General features: G+C 61.5%; 1 protein-coding gene across 3 annotated transcripts; it reads left to right on the forward strand.

Annotated features, from left to right (window-relative positions):
- Nucleotides 1–380: 380 nt before the first annotated feature.
- Nucleotides 381–19,670, forward strand: ASIC1 (acid sensing ion channel subunit 1). 3 transcript variants are annotated; one of them, XM_063179177.1, is made up of 13 exons: nucleotides 381–827; nucleotides 946–1,016; nucleotides 1,409–1,803; nucleotides 2,619–2,814; nucleotides 14,843–14,993; nucleotides 15,456–15,583; nucleotides 15,775–15,925; nucleotides 16,000–16,056; nucleotides 16,140–16,293; nucleotides 16,379–16,470; nucleotides 16,718–16,797; nucleotides 16,891–16,995; nucleotides 17,695–19,670. In XM_063179177.1, the coding sequence occupies exons 3-13, from the start codon at nucleotides 1,439–1,441 to the stop codon at nucleotides 17,797–17,799; spliced, it is 1,584 nt and encodes a 527-aa protein (XP_063035247.1). In that variant the 5' UTR covers nucleotides 381–827; nucleotides 946–1,016; nucleotides 1,409–1,438; the 3' UTR covers nucleotides 17,800–19,670. The 3 variants fall into 3 exon arrangements, with proteins under 3 accessions (XP_063035247.1, XP_063035246.1, XP_063035248.1); XM_063179176.1 differs by having other exon boundaries at nucleotides 381–1,016; XM_063179178.1 differs by lacking the exons at nucleotides 381–827; nucleotides 946–1,016; nucleotides 1,409–1,803; nucleotides 2,619–2,814 and adding an exon at nucleotides 11,281–14,121.
- Nucleotides 19,671–20,794: the final 1,124 nt, after the last annotated feature.

Here is a 20,794-nt window from a genome sequence, read left to right on the forward strand (position 1 = left end):
CCCCCTGCCCCAGGAGCACCCCGGGCACAGCGGCAGAAGGACGGGGCTGGGACAGGGGCGGCGTGTCCTGAGCCGGGCGAGGGCCCAGCAGGGTCAGTCCCTTCATGGTGACAAGCGTGACAGGGACCACGGGCAGCAGAGCAGGGCTGGACGCTCGAGGACACGAGTGCCCCACGGCCAGGAAAGGGCTGGAAGGCACCGGTGCCCCCCAAAAGGAGCCAGCCCGGGGTGTCCCAGCACGGGCGAAGCCTGAAGGGCAGGGGAGGCGGCGGCAGGGCAGGGACGGGGCAGGGCTGCGGGATGGGGTTAGGGGGGTCCGGCGGAGCGGGGAGCGAGGAGCCGGAGCATCCCTGGAAGGCGCGGGGGATGGGAGCGGCACACGCACACGCACACACACATTACCCACATGCACACGGCAGCAGCACCAACAGCCCCTGCCAGCGCCTGCAATCGCTGGAGCGCCGCTCCTGCGCCTCTCCCTCCTCCTCCTCCTTCTCCTCCTCCATCTCCTCCTCCTCCTCCTCCTCCTCCTCGCTGCCCACCGGCCTGCGGCACCCCTCACCCCTCCGCGGCCTCCGGCCCCACCAGCGCTCAGACAATGACTTCATGCGGATTATGCATCTGAAGAAATCACCAGCTCCCAGATAGCCACAGGGGGAGGTATCCATGTGTTTGGCAGGGAAGCAGCCTCCTGCTCGCCTTCCTTCTCCTCCTCTTATCTCCTCGCACGCGGCAGCTGCCTCCTCTCCAGCGATGGTCGCCTGCGGTCCCCCCGCGCGGCGCTGAGCGAGGCCCCGGCGCATCCCCGCTCCCACGCTTGCACCAAGGTACCAACGAGGCTATTTTTATTCCCCCCCTTCTTTTCCGGTTCACCAGCCGCTGCCGGGCTCGGTGCCTCAGCACCCTCGGTGCCTGCACATCTCCCGCTCCCTCCCGTGTTCCCAGCCCCGGCTCCCTCGGCGCAGCGGCAGCACCACCAGCCCGGCTCCAGCCACGGCCGCCGGCCCTGACTCCAGGTTTGCATCCTTCATTCCTTCATCTGGTTGGCGATGCGACAGTGCCATTTGTGGGAGGTGGAGGGGGAGCGGGGCAGGTGGGAGGGGAGGGGAAGATAAGGTGATGGGGGAGGGTGGGCAGAGCACCCCAGTCCTGCCGTGGGATGGGGAGGGCAGGGAGGAGGTGGGAGGGGGGGAAATGCAAGAGGCTGCATCCAAATAAATGTATTTATGTATATGTATATATACATGCATGTCTCTCTGTGTGTGTATATATATATATATGTAGGCTTGGGGGCAAGAGCAGGGCACAGCAAAGCATCTGCCCCTGGCGGGCGCTGCTGGGCACAGCCCTGCCATGGGCTGGGCACCCTCAGCACCCACGAGGCACCCACGGGCTCCCTTCCCGGCAGAGTGGCCACCCCGGGCTGCTGGCACTGACCATGATGGACCTGAAAGTGGACGAGGAGGAGGTGGACAGCGGGCAGCCGGTGAGCATCCAGGCCTTCGCCAGCAGCTCCACCCTGCACGGGCTCTCGCACATCTTCTCGTACGAGCGGCTGTCGCTGAAGCGCGTGGTCTGGGCGCTTTGCTTCCTGGGCTCGCTGGCGCTGCTCGCCCTGGTCTGCACCAACCGCATCCAGTACTACTTCCTGTACCCCCACGTCACCAAGCTGGACGAGGTGGCGGCCACCAGGCTCACCTTCCCCGCCGTCACCTTCTGCAACCTCAACGAGTTTCGCTTCAGCCGCGTCACCAAGAATGACCTGTACCACGCCGGCGAGCTCCTGGCCTTGCTCAATAACAGGTGGGTGCCGGTGCCTTGAGGTGGCCCCAGGTGACATCTCAGTCAGTGTGGATGCAGCCAAGAGCCACCAGGTCCTCCTGGGCATGTGGCTCCCACGCTGGGCTGCCCCAGATGGCTCCAGCGCACACAGCTCCCATCCCCAGCGTGCAGCCCATGCAGCAGGGCCAGGGCCAGCTCCTGAGTTCCTGTGGGGCTGATCCGGCACACCTGGCTCCAGTGCCATGTCTGGGTGCCATCCCATGCAGCGAGGCCAGGGGTGCCAGCAGGTGAAGCCACTGACCCACACCCCAGCCTGGTGCCATTCCTTGGGCTGTGGAAGTCTCTCACCTGTGGCTGTGGTGGCTCCTTGCTGCCAAGCCGCTGTCAACAGCCTGGCGCACTCCCTGCCCATGCCAATGCCAAGGGGCGTCACTGCTGTCCTCACTCCTGCCCCAGGGAGGTGTTTTCAGGCATGACAGCAGAGCTGAGACCTAGAACATTGAGTCCCTGTCACAGCAAGGCCACCACCTCACCAGGATGCCACCAAAGGCTCAGGGCAGGTGGCTGGGTGGCCTCAACCAGGGCTGGTGCTGCTGGACCAGCAGCGGGACAAGTGGGATGTGTTTGGAAGGTGGCCACTGCCCAGCTTATCCTTCTGCCATCTTTCATGTGCCTCTGGGCCCCTTTGTGCTGTTGGATGCCCTGGAAATGCCACGTGCAAGGTGGGGCTGTGCTGAGCCCATGCTGGGGTCACTCCTGGGAACCCCAAATGGCCTTTGCCGGTGGGAGCAGCCACCACAGCCAGGCCTGAGCCTCTCCCTGCTCTTTCCCCCAAGATACGAGATCCCAGACATCCAGACAGCGGATGAGAAGCAGCTGGAGATCCTGCAGGACAAGGCCAACTTCCGAAACTTCAAGCCCAAACCTTTCAACATGCTGGAGTTTTACGACCGGGCTGGCCACGACATCAGGGAGATGCTGCTGTCCTGCTTCTTCCGTGGGGAGCAGTGCACCCCCGAAGACTTCAAAGTGGTGAGTGACCCGTGGGCCCTGCCCCGTGCCACCTTTCCCCCATGCCAGGAGGGTTTTTGCCCACCTGTAGCTGCTCCTGCCTCCTCCCAGCTCGGAAGGGACCGGCAGCACCATCACTAAGGGGATGCTGTTGGGGTTTGGAGGCCCAGGCTGTCCCCAGGAGCACGTGTGGCTCCGTACAGCTCCGTGGGCTGCTCCCACGTGGGCACAGCTCCCCGGGATCATTTGGGCTCTGCAAAGCAGGGTTGTGCCGGGCTGGAAGCTGCCATGGTGAGGAGGCTCCAGTGGAGAAGCAGGGAGAGCACGGATGGCAGAATCCCTTGGGAACACAGGCCCCAGTGGCTCCGTGCTGCGCCCTGCCATGGAGCTCGCTCTTGTGCTGTGGATCCAGCACACAATAAAGCCTTTATCCCTGCTCTGCCTGGCCCCATCCAGCTGGGGACGGAACAGTGCTGGCTATTCGGGGCTGCCTAATCAATTCGGCAGCCGCGGCCGCTGCTCCCGAGCGGCTCCGGCGTGGGGACTCCTTCGGGGTCCCCATCCTCGTCACCGGCCCAGGGCTGTCCCCCTCGTGTCCCACGCTGAGCATGGCTGGGTGTGTGCAGGGCCCAGGTCCTGGTGCAGTTCGGGTGATTTTAATCATCGGCATTAAATTCCTGTCATGGGCTCTTTGCACGAGCAGGTGTCTGTTGTCAGCCATGAGGCGTTTATTTGTTAAATGGAGGCGCGTTGCACCCGGAGGGGGCTGGATCCCCTCCAGCAGGGCCAGCTCCAGCCCGTGCCTGGTTCTGATGTTGGCTCCTGCCAGGGCACGGTCGCGTTTGCTGCGCCGAACCATCCTCGGGGACCTTCATCCTTGCTCCCTCCCTCCATCCCTTGGGTTCCAAATCCCTGTGTTCTGCATCCCCTTCAACCAGCAAAAGCCAAACAGGCTCGCAGCTGGTTTGTTATTCCTGCCTGGATTATTCCTTGCAAGCAGGTTGGGATGATTTAATGGATTTGATTAGAGGAAGCTGGCTCTCTGCTGCGTCTCTGTTGCTCCTTGGGGTCTGGCACAGGGAGGTCTGTGTGTGGTGGGGCTGGGATGGGCTCCTGGCACTCTCAGAAGCTTGTAGGGGATTGTCTCAGCAGCAAATTCCTGCTGCCTCGCTGCTCCCTGCACGGGCTGAGCTGGGCTCGGTGCTGCCCTGGGCCTGGTGGCTGATCTGGGGGTGCTGGGGACCAGAACCAGGCTTGCACCATCTGCCCTGGTCCTGGCATTGCTCATCCCCCTCCATGTCCCCCCCAAGCTGTGTGCAGGGTACTGGAACACCCCGGCGGAGCTGAGCAGGCTCAGACTCATCCCAAACTGCAGAGTGAACCCTCTAAAAAGACCAGGGGGGACAACTGGCCCACCCCAGCTCTGCCCTGGCTCCTCACAGCCCCTCCAGCACAGGGCAGTGTTTGGTGCACCCCAGAGCTCCCCCTGCATCAGCCCAGCACAGGGACAAGGATGCACAGGGAGGTGCCCTGATCTCCTCCCCAAAATCCTGGCGTGACCTCAAAGCCTGGAGAGGCAAGCACAGAGCTGAGGGGCAAGTCTTGAACCTGAGGGACATGGGGGAAGGTTTCCCCGTGCCCAGAGCCCCACACAGGGATGGGACAGACAGAGACAGACACATTTCCCTTTGCAGGAGGGGCTCGCCCTCGCTGTCGCCCCGTTTTGGGGCCACGCTCCCTGGCACCCTCATTAGCAGCACGGATCGATGTTTCACTTTCCTACTTCATTATTTATGAGCTGGAGCCCTCCCTCCCCTGCGGGAGCTCTGAGCCCCCCCGGCTCCTGCTCCTTCCTCCCCTCACCGCGAGGTTCCCCCGGGGCCCCGCACACCCACGGGGACGGCGCCTCACCCAGCAAGGGAGAGGCTCCCGTCTCTGGGCTCTGAATCCAGGCAAAAAGGAGAAACGCAGAGCATGAGCTTCCTCTCCACACCCCAGCGTGGGAATTGTGGCTGCACAATCTGGGGAAGGTGCCCCGTGCTTGGGAAGCCTCTTTGGGGTGGTCAGTGCAGCCAGGGGGGCAGGAGTGGCTGTGCCCAGCGTGGCACAATGTGAATTTGAAGCTTTTCCTTCTCACACCCTGTGAACCCACCCCATCCCTGTCCTGCTCTGGGGCACGGTGGGCTGAGCCCAGAGCCCTGGGCAGCGTGCATGGGACAGCCTGGATGAGCTGGAGAGGATTAAGACCTCTGGACCGTTTCCATGAGGCTCCAGGGCTGAGCTGGCACTGGGGAGAATTGAGTTTGACGTGGAGATCATGCCGCTGCCTTTTGCATTGGATTCTGCATCCTCTGCCCTGGAAACACCGGGTGCACAGAGCCAGAGCCAGGCAGGGAGCAGGAAGGGTCTGCAGCAGCCCCAGCAAACCCCAAGCACACTCCTCCTCTCCTCCTTCCTCCCATCTCCGGGGCAGAGCAGGAGCTCCTGTGATGGAGAACAGATCCTGTTCCCCACTGCTGGGCCTGCCCACCCTCCCTCTGACCCCACTGCACCCTGCTGAACCCCACTAGACACCTCCAGACCCTGCTGCACCCTCAGACTCTGCTACACACCAGTGTGTGCACCCCCAAAACCCCTCTGCACCCCTGGGCTCCTTGCTCAGCCCGCCTCGCTCCAGCTGGGGCTGTTGGAGCTCTGCTCCTGCCACCCCAGGAACGTGGTGTGGCTTCTCCCCCTGGAAAAAAACCTTTGTGTGGGTCAAACCTGCCCTGCTGGTGGGCACTGGGGTGTGGGATCTCAGAGGGGTGGGCACAGCAGGGCACTGGGCTGTCCTGCAGCCCCCGTGGGATCTCGTAGGGGTGGGCACAGCAGGGCACGCTCAGGGCTGTCCTGCAGCTCAGAGGGGTGGGCACAGCAGGGCACTGGGGTGTGGGATCTCACAGGGGTGGGCACAGCAGGGCACGCTCAGGGCTGTCCTGCAGCTCAGAGGGGTGGGCACAGCAGGGCATTGGGGTGTGGGATCTCACAGAGGTGGGCACAGCAGGGCACGCTCAGGGGTGTCCTGCAGCCCCTGTGGGATCTCAGAGGGGTGGGCACAGCAGGGCACTGGGCTGTCCTGCAGCCCCTGTGGCATCTCACAGGGGTGGGCACAGTAGGGCACATTCAGGGCTGTTCTGCAGCCCCTATGGGATCTCAGAGAGGTGGGCACAGCAGGGCACTGGGGTGTGGGATCTCAGAGGGGTGGGCACAGCAGGGCACACTCAGGGGTGTCCTGTAGCCCCTATAGGATCTCAGAGGGCACAGCAGGGCACTGGGGTGTGGGATCTCAGAGGGGTGGGCACAGCAGGGCACGCTCAGGGGTGTCCTGCAGCCCCTATAGGATCTCAGAGGGGTGGGCACAGCAGGGCACTGGGGTGTGGGATCTCAGAGGGGTGGGCACAGCAGGGCACGCTCAGGGGTGTCCTGCAGCCCCTATAGGATCTCAGAGGGGTGGGCACAGCAGGGCACGCTCAGGGGCGCTCAGCCGGGGGTGCTGCTGCTCCCCCGCTCCCCCCGGCTCTCAGCCCCGCGGGATCCAGGCCCCAGCCCCTTCCCCGAGCGCAGCCCCGGCCCCCCGTGGCCCCCCACGGCAGTCACAAGGCCGGAGCCCCGCGGCGAGCGGAGCTCCCCCGCCGTGCAGCGTTAGTGGATAATCACGGAGCCGGAGTGAGAAGCATCTCCAACACAGCTGGAGAGACCGGGCGCGGGAATTACTGATACCCAGACATTTCCTGGAGCTTTTGACAGTTAATAAACAAACCGCATGGGTCCATCTGGCTCTGGAAAAACAACTTGGGGACAGCGTGTGGGCACCAGGCACGGCCACCGGCCCCAGACCGGCTTTGGGGCTGGTTCCCAGCAGCATCCCGAGCCCCAGCAGATCCCACCACGGTCCCCAGCGGAGCCGGTGCATTTACAAATTCTGTAAGACATTCGAGTGATTTATGCAAATCACTTTTTAAAGCGGCACACAGGCTCCTAAATTACTTATAAGCGTTGGAAACTCCTGGCACGGATCTGTTGTTTCTGGGCACTTATTCACCTCGGGCATCCCGGTGGTGTCCCCAGGGGCACGGCCGAGCATCCTCACCTGGATCAGCGGCAATCTCCGCCCAAACTCTTCCCCACATCGGCCTCTCTCTGTGGCCGAGCAGCAGCAGGGCTTGACCCCCGGGCTGCCCCGTTTTCCAGACGAATGAAGCAAAGCCAGCGGGACACGGGCGAGATAATCGGAGGTGACGGAGCAGAGGAGCCGCCGCGCACGGGACCGCCGCCGTTTGCTGGTGGTGACTCGGCTCTCCCGGGAAGTGCAGCGGGCTGGGAGTGCCCCAGCTCTGCTCGGCAGCCCGGAGATTTTCCCGTATCACTGTATTTTGCTCAGAGCAAATCATCCGGAAAGCAGCCGTGAGCTGTTTCACCCTCGGGCAGGGAGCAGAGACACTCAGGCGTTGCTCCTCAGCTGCCTCCTTGTCCCAGCTTCACCCAAGCATTCCCAGACCTGCTCAGGCAGAACAGGCGAGCTCTGGGCTGTGGTTTTGCTCACTCCACACTGGCACAAACGTGGATGGAAATCTCATGGGAAGCTGCTCTTCGCTCTCCCTCTGCAGCAGGACAGCAATAGCACGGTTCCAGCGCTGTGGGACCAGCTCCAGTGAGCCCACCACCACTGATCTTGGCCAAGATGGGGCAGAAGAGGATCAGGAACAGGAGGGATGAGGACACAGTGGCACCGTGAGAGGCCACCACGTGCCTGCACCCCACAGCCACTTCATTAGAGCTGTGAATGGCACATCCAGCATGTCAGATCTCTGGGAAATGGTGGGATTAGAGGAGAAGGACTTGTGGGATCAGGGTCAGGCTCAGGCAGTGTCATTTAGTCCCTGGCTCTGCCCAGCCCCAGCATCTCCCCCTGCACAGCAGCACCGTGCACACCCAGAGGGGTCACACACCCCCAAAGCTCTGCACACACCCAGAGGGGTCACACACACAGAAAGCACCTTGCACAAGTGGAGATGTCACACCCAAAAGCACTTTGCACACCCGGAGGTGTCACACACAGCTGGAGGCACCACAAACACCCAGAGGTGTCATGCCAAGAGCTCAGAGCATCTCAGCTTCACCTCTGGCCAATCCTGTTCCTCTTGCAATGCCTTTGCACATAAAGCCTCATTAACAAATGAATTATTAATGATTATTAATAAGCTGTAATGGCATTTGTGGCTGCTGGAGGAGATGAGGAGGCTTTCAAGTGGTATCCAGCCGCAATGGAGGTGAGGATTTCACAGCTGAGGACAGGGCACGTGTGTCCCAAGGGATCCAAGGCTGGGAGCACAGCCCTGGACAGCAGCAGCAGATGAGGGGTTCCAAGCTGTTCCTCTCAGCCTCCCTTTGCTGTTTTTCCCAGCCCCAGGCTGGGCAATAGCAAGGTGCTCTCTGAGGGATCCAAAGGACCTGCCCAGAACCTCCTGGTGCCATTTTCCCCCTCTCCCTGATATCAACTGGGGAGAAGCCAGGCTGGAGGGGGCAGATCCCCTGAGCCTCTGGAGCCACAGATCTCCACAGGGCGACAGGAAATTAACTGTCTCATGGCCTTTTTGCCTCAGTTTAATATCTCTGGCTGTTTAGAGCCACCTGTGTTTTATCGCCTGTGGAGCTTGGCCGGGGCTCCCGAGGCAACGCTGCAATTCCTGCTCCAGCCAGGGTTCAAGGAGCTCCTCACTGGCTCTTATTTATTTATACAGCTCTGACACTTGGATATTATAACCAATTATTTATTTTTGGAGGGTTTTTTTCTGTATGGAGTGTTTGGTGTGTTTGCATCCAGGCTCTCAGCCTAAGGACGGAGCTAGGGCAGGGTGTTCCCACCCACTCTGCGATTTATCAGGGATTTTAAACCCCTGCTCTCCTGGCAGGGACAGGGAGACCCTTCCAGAGGCACCACATGCCAGGGCTGTGTGACTGCTCTGCTTGGATTAGATTAGATTTGAAAAGCGTGATACGTGCGGAGCCGGAGCGAGCGAGCGCAGCAAGGAAACCAGACCGGAACACCGTGGGCTTTTCCCCCCTCCAATAAAACCGCCGGCTCGGATCTGCCTGCATGAACTGGCTGAGCGATTGTGAAGGATGTCGGAAAAAATCACAACCTGCTTACGGGAGATCCGCGATCGGGCAGGAAACACGGGAAGGCGTTGGCATCAGGGTCGGGAATAATGCCGGGAATTAGCGACACCTCGGCAGCACCTCCGCGTCCTGGTGCAGCACTGGTGACCCCTGCACGGCACAGAGGGACACTGCCAGCGGGGAAATCACCGGGAAGCTCTCAGCGCTACAAACAGGTTCAATTATAGGAGCGTGAACAGATCTTGGGGAGGAGGATGCGGCGGCTGCGGAGCCGTCACGGCGGATCACAGCCAAGGCTCCAGGGACACGCTGGACTGCCCATGGAGCTGCAGGGGGGTCCTGGCTGAGCCCCCCTAAACCCCGGGCCAGCGTGGCTGCAGGTGGCCTCAGTGCTCGGGGCAGCAGCGCCGGCACCCAGCAGGGCTGGCTGGGAAGAGCTTGCCCAGGAAAGCTTTGAAAGATTAATAGAGTTTAAATGGAAGCGTTTGGAGAGGAGATAAGGCTCATCTGATATGAAATCATATGGAACAACGGGATCCAGGGAGGCCCTGGCTCTATAATGAAGTCCACTTAGCACATTACTCACCATAATGTGCTTTTTATTAAAGTCCTGTGCTGCAGGTGCTGAGTCTGCAGCTGGGAACACGGGGCTGGAATGGCACAGGCACCTGGAGTACCGGACCCCGCCACCAGAAGCAGCAGGGATGTGGCGTGGAAAAGGCACCTTCGGCTCCCCGTTTCCCATCCCGTTTGATCCAGGGATGCTCTGGCATCACCGGGGCCCGCGGCTGGGGCTGGTGGGCCTGCAGGGACGGGGTGGAGAGGAGGCGGAGGTGGGGAATAATACAGAGGAAAAACTCCTTTTTAATCATCAATTTTTCTGCATTAGAATGTGACATGCTAATCCACTGTGAAGCGTCTAATCTGGGGGATAAAGGGCCGGATAACACAAGCTGCGCCCGGCTTGGCTGGCAGAGCGAGCCGAGGCAAGGTGGCAGCATCTGATAAGGGGTGCAGGATTAGTGCCGGCACAGATCCCGCCTGCCCGGGCAATCCCACCTTGCTTGGCTGCCTCTGCTCTGTCTCTCGCCAGGGTCAGGGAGGGATCTGCAGCCATCCCAGAGCGGCTCATCCCGCCCAGAGCAGCGGTGGCAGCGCTGCCGGTGCCTCCACCACCATCTTGGCAGCTCTGGGAGCTTCAAAGCACATCCCTAGGCCAAAACACGTGGAAAACCTCATTTTTCTCCCTTTGGATTCGCACATCCAGGTGCGTGGTGGGAGCAGGACAACCCAGCCGTGGGGTCTCCGTCTGCCCCAAATGTCCACCCCCACGTGCTGCTTTGGCTGCCTCATCCCACCCCTCATCCCATCCCTTCCTAGCAGCCAGCTCCGACCTGCGGGCACCCCCAGGGATGACGTGGGCAGCTCAGCCCCGGCTCAGCCGGTCTTTGGCAGGGACGGGCAGTGCCCGTCACAAAACCGAGCGGCTCCAGCTCCCGGGGCGCTTTCGGCGACATCCTCCCCGGGGCTCGGAGACCTGGGATAACAGAGCTTGTTTTCTCCTCGCCTCCTCGGGGATTGGTTTATCTCTATGAATAACTGCATCCCGGCTTTGATCTCCTCTGCCATTAAAGCGTGACAGGCTGTGAAATGTGCTGTTGCTGCCGTCAAATCCCGCTCCCGCTTCCCCCCCGCCGCCTCCGAGCTCCCCCGCTCCGGGAAACCTCCTTTCCCAGGCCTTGAGGAGCCGCAGAGCAGCGAGCGGGGCCGAACCGCCCCGGGACAGCGGCCAAACACGGTGCTGGAGGCAGGAAAAACCCATCTCCTCCTCCTCCTCGCATCCCACAGCTCTCCCTGGGGCGGCGAGCAGGGCACGGAGCATCCCCGGCCCCAGCGCCGGCTCGGGTGTGGCGGCTTCACCCCAGCACCCGCCACGGGGGCTGATGTCACGGCTAATTATAGCATCCCCCGTCCCTCACCCCCGCCAAAGCTTTACCTGAGAGAGGGTAAAAATAACTCCCGGCGAGGGAGGAGCTGGAACGAGCCCAACGACTCCTCCAGCATCTCCAAAACTCGCACAAACCAGGGCGGCACCCCCCTGGCGCACTTTGTCCCCAATCTGGGGGTCAGGACGCGCTCCCCTTGGCTGGTGCCGCCGTGCTCCAGGCTGCGGCTGTCCCCGGTCACCTTCACCCGGCTCGGGTGTCGGCGCTGGGACAGGTGGCGGTAACCGGAGCCGGGCCCTGCTGCTGCCATCCAGCCCCGGCGCACCCCGCGAGCTGTTTAAGCCGAGCGAAGCAGGTTAATGGCCCCAGTCGATGATGGAATGTTTTCATTACAGCATCTTTCTCCCTCTCTCTCTCTCCCTGCTGCAATCGCTCCCAAGTAGACACATTAAACCTCCCCGCGCCGAGGGAGCGGATCCGCCCCTGGGGCTGCCTGCTGGCCCCGGGCAGCACGGCTCACCTGTCCGAGCCCTGTGGGGCTAAACACCCCCCTCAACCTGTAATTCCTTAATTCTGTTTCCCTTCTTCTCCCACCCCAACAGCCAAGGCACGGGAACCCAGTGCCAGAGCTGGGAGCAGCAGAAATCCCAGCCCAGCCCCGGACAGCTCCTACCTGCTCCTCCCTGTCCCGAGCATCCCGAGCTGGGCGGGATCAGCCCAGTGTTCCCATTCTGCGCCCACAGGGCTGGACCAGCCCAGCTCTTCCAAACCCCTGCCAGGAGCAGCCCTGAGGCTGTCACAGCCCTGCCCTGTGGCTGCAGCTCATCCCCACCACAGACGCAGGGCACCTGTGATCTGGCCCCCATGTCCTGGTGGCTCCCAGCCACCCAATTCACCTTCCTGACTCTCTTTTGTAGGCAGAGTTTTCATCTCACATTCTCTGGGATGCTCCCAAAAGGTGTAACCTTGATCTTGGCCTGATGAAATTTCATCCTGTGCCTCTGGCGCTCGTCCCCAAGGTCATCCACTCTTTCTCCCAGGTCTCCAAGTGGCATCTGCCAGTGTCCCTCTTACACAAGGGCCCTATTGAAGAGAATACTGAGCCTGGGGAGCCCCAGGATGGGACACCCCACTGTCACATCATGGATCATTGCCCCTGGCAAGGATCCCCAGTGCCTGTTCCACCGGCATCACCTGCCCAGGAATCTCTGATAACTGTGCTGGTATCAGATCAGATTTTTACAGAGTTCCTGACTGATTTGTTCTCCCAGTTTGTGGTGTCCACGTGTGCCAGGATGTGCTCAGGCACCAGGGACCCTGCAGGGTGCACAGGGAAGGAATCAGAGCAGCTGAACTGAGGGCTTGGGGTGAGATTCTCCCAGCCAGGCGCCGGCCCAAAGCTCCCATCCAGCCCCTGCACGTCCAAGTGCTGCCGGATTTAGATTCTCCCCCGGTGCCGGGATGGGGCTGGAGATTGCTCTGTGGTCTCTGGATGCTTTTATCAAGTGCTGAGTACAGGAAAACAGCAAACCACGAGAAGGGGCTGCGCTGCTGCAGAGAGGAGACGCCCGTGCTCCCACAGCTCCATCCCAGCTTCCTGCACCAGAGCTGCTCCCTGGGACCCTGAGCCCAGCTGGTTCAGCAGCACAAGGCCTGGAGCCGTTCCTTGAAGGAAGAGAGGGCTCCCCGTGCCCCACTGGAATCCAAAACATGAGGTGACGTGCCCAGCACTGACTGAGCTCTGCAGAAGGACTCATTGCCTGGACAGTACCCAAATCCTGCCAAGACCAGCCCTGCTCAGAGGAGGACAGACCTCACTCCACTGGGAATGTTGGATTTGCCGGATTCTCACGTGCACGCGCCGGTGCCCTGCGGCACAGGGGGATGAGCCTGCAGGGATGGGCACTGCCAGGGCAGGAGGAGCATCGTGGGAGCCTGAGGACACCACAGCATCCTTCCTCCCACCTGGACCACCACTGAACCAGGACAGTGTCACGGGCATTTTGGGAGAACCTCTGGCTCCAGCTGGCCTGGGGATGAGCACAGAGAGCCTGGCATACGGCGGCTCTGGAGGCAGCCGGGGACCCAGCAGGGAGGGCTGGGCCTGGCTGGAGCAGCCGCTGGGGCTGCCAGGGCCACACCACGCCAGGACGGAGGGCACGGCATGGGGGCACAGCGCTGGGTACCTGCCCACACGGTGTGCCCCCAGCCTGGCAGCCCCTGGGGGCTCCCAAGGCACCTCTGGAGGCGGTGATGTCTCTGCTCTGTCCTGGCAGCCGGAGCCGGCCGGTCCCAGGGGGCCCGGGGAGCCCGCGGAACCGCCCCTCGCTCCTCCTCCCCTCCTGCTCCTGATATACCCTCCTGGCTCCGAGCATCCCGAGCGTCCCTCTGCTCCTCTCCCTCACTCCCGCTCGCCTCACTCCTTTTCCCTTCTCCGTTTCTCTTCTCTGAACTTGCCCCTTCCCCCTCCCCTGATCTCCCCAGCCCCTCTCTGCTGAGGAACTGACTGAAGACCCCCAGGCTGGGGCAGGGCACGGGCCAGGACCCCCACACCAGAGCCAGGACCTCCGCACCACAGCTGGGACCCCCAGGCTGGGCAATGCCTCTCCAGATATTCTGCACCATCTCCTTCTCCAGGGAGGAAGCACCAGAAGATGCTGCAGCCACTGAGAAGGAAGAAGATGAAGCAGACGAGTTCCTATATGGGCAGGAGGAGGATGAAGAGGACGAGGAGGACACAGGGACAACCACGGACTTCGTGGCCTTTGCCAGCAGCTGCACCCTGCACGGGCTGAGCCACATCTTCGTGGAGGGCAGCCTGGGCGCCCGGCAGGCGCTGTGGGCGCTGGCCTTCCTCCTCTCCCTCTCCGTCTTCCTCTACCAGGTGGCCGACCGCATCGCCTACTACCTGGAGTACCACCACGTCACGCTGCTCAGCGAGGAGGAGAGCCCCGAGATGACCTTCCCCGCCGTCACCTTCTGCAACATCAACCGCGTGCGGCTCTCGCAGCTCAGCCACGAGGACCTGCTCTACCTGGCCCCTCTGGTGGACTACGAGCCCGGCATGGAGCTGGGCTTCACCCCGGCCCAGCCGGGCCCCTGGGAGGAGGACGAGCCCCTAAATTTGTACGGGTTTTTTAACCGCACTTGCCACCAGCTGGAGGACATGCTGCTGAGCTGCAGCTACCGCGGCCAGCGCTGCGGCCCCGGGGACTTTGCGCCGGTGAGTAGCCCCAGGGTGGCCCGGCACGGGGAGCAGCTCCGGAGCTGGTCGGTGTTGGATGTTGGATCAGGCACGGCAGGTGATGCTGCCCTTGCAGCTTGCTCAGGGACAGGATGATATTTCAGCTCCATCTGCTCCATCGGCGGTGGAGCTGCTCTGGTGGGACATGGAGCGTATCCCCGGGGCTGTGCTTGCTGAGGAGGTGCCTGGCACCTCCATCCTGGTGCCATCAGGGCTTGTGGGGCACCGTGTGGTGCGAGCCCACTGCCCTCACGTGCCCCTTGCCCAGGCTGGCAGCAGCTCCGTGGTTTTGGGGCCATGCTGGCTGCCGGAGGCGAGAGCTGGAATGGCCGAGGAGGGATGGGGGGGTCCAGGATCCCGTCCAGCCCTGTCCTCTGCAGGGATGGAGGAGGGCTTGGAGGTGGTACTGGTGCAGGCATCAGGCTGTGTGCCACCACCTTGGGGAGCCACAGCTGCTGTGGGCTCTCTGGGGCTGTAATCTGCAGTGTCTTTTCTGAGTCCATCCCTGTGGGAACATCTCATCCTCCACCAGGCCAGGATGGGCAGTTCCAGCACTGAGAGATCCTGTGGGTCAGGAGCCTGGCTCGGACCATGCCCAGGCTGGGATGGCTGAGTTTTGGGGCTGGGGACGCTCTCCTGGCTCCGTTCTGAGGCTGCACAAAGAGAGGCCTCAGCTTCAGCCCTGTGTCCTCTCCTGCAGGTCTTCACCCGCTATGGGAAGTGCTACACCTTCAATGCGGGGCAGGACGGGAAGCCCCGGCTCATCACCATGAAGGGGGGCACTGGAAATGGCCTGGAGATCATGCTGGACATCCAGCAGGACGAGTACCTGCCAGTGTGGGGGGAAACAGGTAACCCACTGCCCCAGTGGGCCCATTCAGCCACCAGCAGCTCCTGGGGTGCTGCCCAGCCCCTTCCCACCTCCCCAGCCCACAGATCCACATCCCTGAGGCTCCCTTCTCCTCCCTCCTTCCATTTCTCATCACTTCTGCTCTTTTCTTTCCCTTTTCCTCCTTGTCTTTGCTCTTTGCCATGGCAACTCCCCATCGTTTAGACACGCAGCCATCACTTGTTTATAAATAGAGTCAAACACTTTCCCTGCCACACTCCTGGGTGTGGAGCAGGGGGGTCGGGGTGGAGGGGGCAAGGACACGGTGCAGCAAACAGATGGACAGATGGATGGACGTGTGGATGAATGACTTGGCCCAGGGGAAGCATGAGAGGCAGGAGTTGTGGTCCCTTTCCCAGCAGGCTCGGCACAGCCCCTCGGAGCAGGGACAGTGCTGTGCTCACCCCACCTCTCTCTGCCACAGATGAGACCTCGTTCGAAGCCGGGATCAAGGTGCAGATCCACAGCCAGGACGAGCCCCCCCTGATCGACCAGCTGGGCTTCGGGGTGGCTCCCGGCTTCCAGACCTTTGTGTCCTGCCAGGAGCAGCGGGTAGGAACTGGGCAGGTGTGGGATGTCCCCTCCCACCACGTGCTGCAGGAGCAGAGCCTCCTCGCTGTGCCCCTGTCCCCACGCAGGATGGAGGGGAGGATCCCATCCTGCGTGGGGACCAGTGCCATGAGGGTGTCTGTCCCTGAACTGCAGGGGGTTCTTCCTCACTGCTGGCTTCTCTCCCCTTCCAGCTCATCTACCTGCCACCTCCCTGGGGCGACTGCAAGGCCGTGGCGGGTGACTCGGAGTTCTACGACACCTACAGCATCACGGCGTGCCGCATCGACTGCGAGACCCGCTACCTGGTGGAGAACTGCAACTGCCGCATGGTGCACATGCCAGGTGAGCCCCGTGCCCGGCCCGGCCCTGCCCTCTGCCGTGCTCCCACCTGGAACACCTGCTCTGTGTCTCCCCAGGCGATGCCCCTTACTGCACCCCGGAGCAGTACAAGGAGTGCGCGGATCCGGCCTTAGGTGAGGCTGCCCGGCCCCGGGGGTGGGACGGAGCTGCGCCCTTGGGTTCCTCCATCTCGCCATCCCCCTCTCTCCCTGCACAGATTTCCTGGTGGAGAAGGACAACGAGTACTGCATCTGTGAGATGCCCTGCAACATGACGCGCTACGGCAAGGAGCTCTCCATGGTCAAGATCCCCAGCAAGGCCTCGGCCAAGTACCTGGCCAAGAAGTATAACAAGTCAGAGCAGTACATCGGGTAAGGCACCACGGCCACGGTGGTGGGGCAGGGTCTGGTCCCTCCATCCCAAACCTCAGCCTGATGCCCCTTCTGTCCTGCACAGGGAGAACATCCTGGTGCTGGATATCTTCTTTGAAGCCCTCAACTACGAGACGATCGAGCAGAAGAAGGCGTACGAGGTGGCGGGTTTGCTGGGTGAGTGTTGGTGGCTCTGGGGAGCCCTGTGACAGCGCCCAGCCAGAGTCCCCCAGCGAGGTGGCCTTGTGCTGGCCCTGTCACCATGGCCCGTTCCCAAGGCACCGGGAACAGCTGAGAGCACAGATGTGGAGCGGGGCACCCCAGGCAACAGTCACAGTGGTGACAAGTTCTGCTGCTTTCTCTTCTCCCTCTGCCACCCTACTCTGGACTCAGGCCACCCTGATGGTTTCCCTCTCCTCTGCAGGTGACATTGGAGGGCAGATGGGGCTGTTCATTGGGGCCAGCATCCTCACAGTGCTGGAGCTGTTTGACTACGCCTATGAGGTGAGGGTCTCCTCCGTCCCAAGGCTGTGCTGGTGTGGGATGTGGGGAAGGGCCATCCATGGGCCCCACGGGGCTGACACGTGGCTCTGGCAGGTGATAAAGCACCGGCTGTGCCGGCGGGGCAAGTGCCGCAAGAACCACAAGAGGAACAACACAGACAAGGGCGTCGCGCTGAGCATGGACGACGTGAAGCGCCACGTGAGTGCGGGGCACAGCACGGTCCCCTCTGCCTGTCCCCTCCTGCCTGTCCCCTCCTGTTTGTCCCATCTGCCTGTTCCCTCTGCCTGTCCTCTGCCTGTCCTCTGCCTGTCCCCTCTGCCTGTCCCTTCCTGCCTGTCCCCTCTGCCTGTCCCCTGCTGCCTGTCCCCTCTGCCTGTCCCCTCCTGTTTGTCCCATCTGCCTGTTCCCTCTGTCTGTCCTCTGCCTGTCCTCTGCCTGTCCCCTCTGCCTGTCCCCTCCTCCCTGTCCCCTCTGCCTGTCCTCTCTGCCTGTCCCTTCCTGCCTGTCCCCTCTGCCTGTCCCCTCTGCCTATCCCCTCTGCCTGTCCCTTCCTGCCTGTCCCCTCTGCCTGTCCCCTCTATCCCCTCTGCCTGTCCTCTCTGCCTGTCCCTTCCTGCCTGTCCCCTCCTGCCTGTCCCCTCTGCCTGTCCTCTCTGCCTGTCCCCTCTGCCTGTCCTCTCTGCCTGTCCCTTCCTGCCTGTCCCATCTGCCTGTCCCCTCCTGTGTGTCCCCTCTGCCTGTCCCCTCCTGCAGCTCAGGGGATGGGGAGTCACCGTTTTGGGGAGCCCCTGGGAAAGGAGCAGAGGGCCCAGGCAGAGATGCTGTGGGGGGATGGCACTGGGTCTCTGCAAGGACCTGGATGAAAGCAGCAGCCCCAAAACCCCCTTTATCCTGCAGAATCCCTGCGAAAGCATACGGGGGCACCCAGCAGGCATGACGTACGCAGCCAACATCCTACCTCACCACCCGGCCCGGGGCACCTTTGAGGACTTCACCTGCTAACCGACGTCTGGATGTACAACCTGAGCTACCAAAGCCCTGCGAGAGCTGCCCTTCTCCCCGCCAGCGCCAGCGGAGAGACACATCTAGGGGCCCTTTGCTCCTCGGCACGGTGGGACACGGACAAGAGCGACGGCCTCGGATTTCGGGGCGGGCAGTGGGGTCGGGCGACGCCAGACCCTGGCACAGCTGCTCTGCGCCTGCCCTGCTCCTTCAGAGACTCCAGGATGCTCCAGCCCGGCCGTCCCGCGGGGCGGGAGCGACACGCACAGTGGGCCAGGGCACGGGCCTGCCCCGGCTCCCCCTTGGCTCCCCTCGGCCTTTTTAACTAAAACCCAGAAGCCAAGAAGAAGCAGCCGTTCGGCCGCAGTCTCCATCCACAGCCCTGTCCGTCTGTCCTCCGTCGTCTCCATGCTCATCCTGCTCCAACGCCTTGGCCGCGCCTGCTGGGCTCCCTGTGCCTGCTGGGGGGCTCATTGGGGAGCCCCTGGCGTGCCTGGCACAGGGCAGCAGCCCGGGAATCCCTGGAGAGCCCCTCTGTCCCCCGGGACCTCAGCCCGGGCGTTCCTGGCACGAAGACACGGCACCTCCACCTGTCCAGAACGTCTTCCTTGGCCCTGCCCTGGGATCAGCCCTGGGATCAGCCCCAGGATCAGCCCCGGGAGCAGCCCCAGGATCAGCCCCAGGAGCAGCCCCAGGATCAGCCCCAGGAGCAGCCCCAGGAGCACCAAAGGGGGCTCAGCTGGGAGGTGCCACCTGGGCTCTGAGGATACCGGGCACTGTCCCTCCCTGCTCACCCCTCCTGGGCTCTGGGCAGCCTGGCCAGCTCCAGCACTGCCCCATGGTCCCTCCCGTCCGCAGGGAACCCTGTGGCCCCAAACTCAGCCATCCTCGGGGAGAAGGGCACAAGGAAACTCCTGGTGCCACTTGTCCCCAGCTGGGGACACCCCCTTGGCACCACCGTGGCTGGGCAGGCACCGGAGCCCCAACTCCCCAGGGTTCAGAGGGGGCTCTGGGGCTCCAGCCCCGCTGTGCCCCAAAAGCTGCTGCCCCGGGGGGTTTGGGGTGTCTGTGGGTTCCCAGAACCTCTGCTGCCCCTCCCTGGCACAGCCCTGCCCTGGCTGGGGTCTGTGGCCACCTGTCAGAGCCCACCAGTCCCTCTGGGGTCCCCATCTGGCCCCCCAACCCATCTCCCAGCCCCCAGGCCAGAGCCCTCCCTGGGCCCAAGTGCTACTTATCTTTAAGAGCTTTTGCAATAAGTCTTTTTAGTAATTTTTTTTTTCTAAACTGCAGTTTTGTTTTTTATTCTTGTCATTTTTATTCTTATTATTTGCTTCCTGACCAAAATTAGGAACTGGGGGTCAGTCCTTTGTATCCAGCGATCACCCAAAGACGACGGGTCGGCCACATCCATAAATTTTCTTATGGATTTCTCCTAATGTTTCATCACGTTTCATTTATTTATTTTCTTTCTTTCTCTTTCCCATTCAAGCTTTTAAAGATGGGGCTGGGATTTGACCTTGAGGCTCACCTGTTGAAGAAAACGCTTTTTTGTTATGTCATCGGCATTTTATATTTCTTATATATAATATATATGACTATATATATATGTGTACATATATATATATATCTATATGCATCATGCCAGTGTAGATACCCATCCAGTAGCATTTAGGCCTTGTTCTTGTGCCATTTTTTTTTTTCTGTTACTGATCTCTGAATGCCTTCAAGTGTATAAAGTGTGGAATTCTCTCCGGTATCTGTACTATGTACACACATTTTCATAGGAAGCACAATAAGATGACAGATGCATTGTACATCAATACCTGCTACTCTTAACAACGATGATATAAAGAATGATATAAATGATATAACTCCCCCACGCCGAGCCTTTCTCTCTTGCTGAGCTGCTGGAAATGCTCCCCTGAGGAGGCAGGTGGGGACAGCCTCATCCCGGGATGGAGCAGAAAGGGAAGAGGGGAAAAAATGGGAAAGGGAAAAGGAGGAAAAAACTTTGGGCCAGACTTCCAGAGCAGAGTGTGCTCTGTGTCAGAGCTGAGGCTGAGCTGAGCCTCCCTTTCCTGGTGCCTCATCCAGCTCCAGCCTCACTGATTTCCCAAGGAATTCCTCCCAAGGGACACAGGGCTGGAGGAGGGAATGATTCCTGCTCCCCAGCAGGGAAAGGAGAATTTACACTCACAGAGCTCTTAATCCCTGACAGCTGCAGCACCTCCATGGTTTGGGACCCACCTGAGGTCCAACAGGAGTTGCCAGGTGGAATTTCACCCTGGGAGCACAACCCAAATATAACACACGCCTTTTGTCCTAAAAATTTCCGGCTACAAAGAGCAATAGTAACAACAGAGCAGATCCAGCAGTGGGCATCCAAAAAAAGCCCTCAGGGCTCCATGGAGACTGAATAATAGGGAGTGGGAGTGGGCAGGGAAGGCTGAAATGCCAACGCACACCCACACCATTCTCCCCCCCGGTCCCTTGGCTCCGACCGTGTCCCCTGGCTCCTGGAAATGGCAGAAATGCAGTTCTGCATCTCAACGAGAACGCTCTCACCCCACTCTGGCTCTTCCCGGCCAGAGCTGGAGCTGCAAAGGCCAGGGGGTGGGATTGGAAGGAGAAGGGGGCCAGGAGGGCGTTAATGAACGCGGGTAATTAATCACAGCCCAGCCGTGCCCGCAGCACCCCCGGCTCCGGCAGCCGTAATCCCCGCGGGAGCTGCTGGCTGTGCTGCGAGCAGGTCACCCCGTCCATCTGTCACTGCTCAGGGCTCCCGAGGGCTCAGGGGAGGTGTGGGAGCCCCAGGGGCAGCACAGCTCTGCAGTTCCCCTGGAATGCAGCAGGTACCGCCGGGATGGGCAGCAAACGCTGCTCTTGCAGGTACAAGTGTCCAGCGTGTCCATCAGAGCACCGTGGGGCAGCAGGATGGGGAGGAGAACATCAGCCTGCTGCCGGTGAAGCCTGATGTAGGGCTTCAGGCTCTTTG

Source organism: Melospiza melodia, chromosome 31 (assembly GCF_035770615.1).
Source record: "Melospiza melodia melodia isolate bMelMel2 chromosome 31, bMelMel2.pri, whole genome shotgun sequence".
NCBI lineage: Eukaryota > Metazoa > Chordata > Aves > Passeriformes > Passerellidae > Melospiza > Melospiza melodia.

Excerpts from the sequence above, each read along its gene's own strand:
- ASIC1 (XM_063179178.1), top strand. The coding sequence starts at position 13,498 with ATGCCTCTCCAGATATTCTGCACCATCTCCTTCTCCAGGGAGGAAGCA. Across the intron at positions 15,584-15,774 it reads TGTCCTGCCAGGAGCAGCGG|CTCATCTACCTGCCACCTCC; the intron begins GTAGGAACTGGG and ends CTCCCCTTCCAG. Across the intron at positions 16,057-16,139 it reads GTGCGCGGATCCGGCCTTAG|ATTTCCTGGTGGAGAAGGAC; the intron begins GTGAGGCTGCCC and ends CTCCCTGCACAG.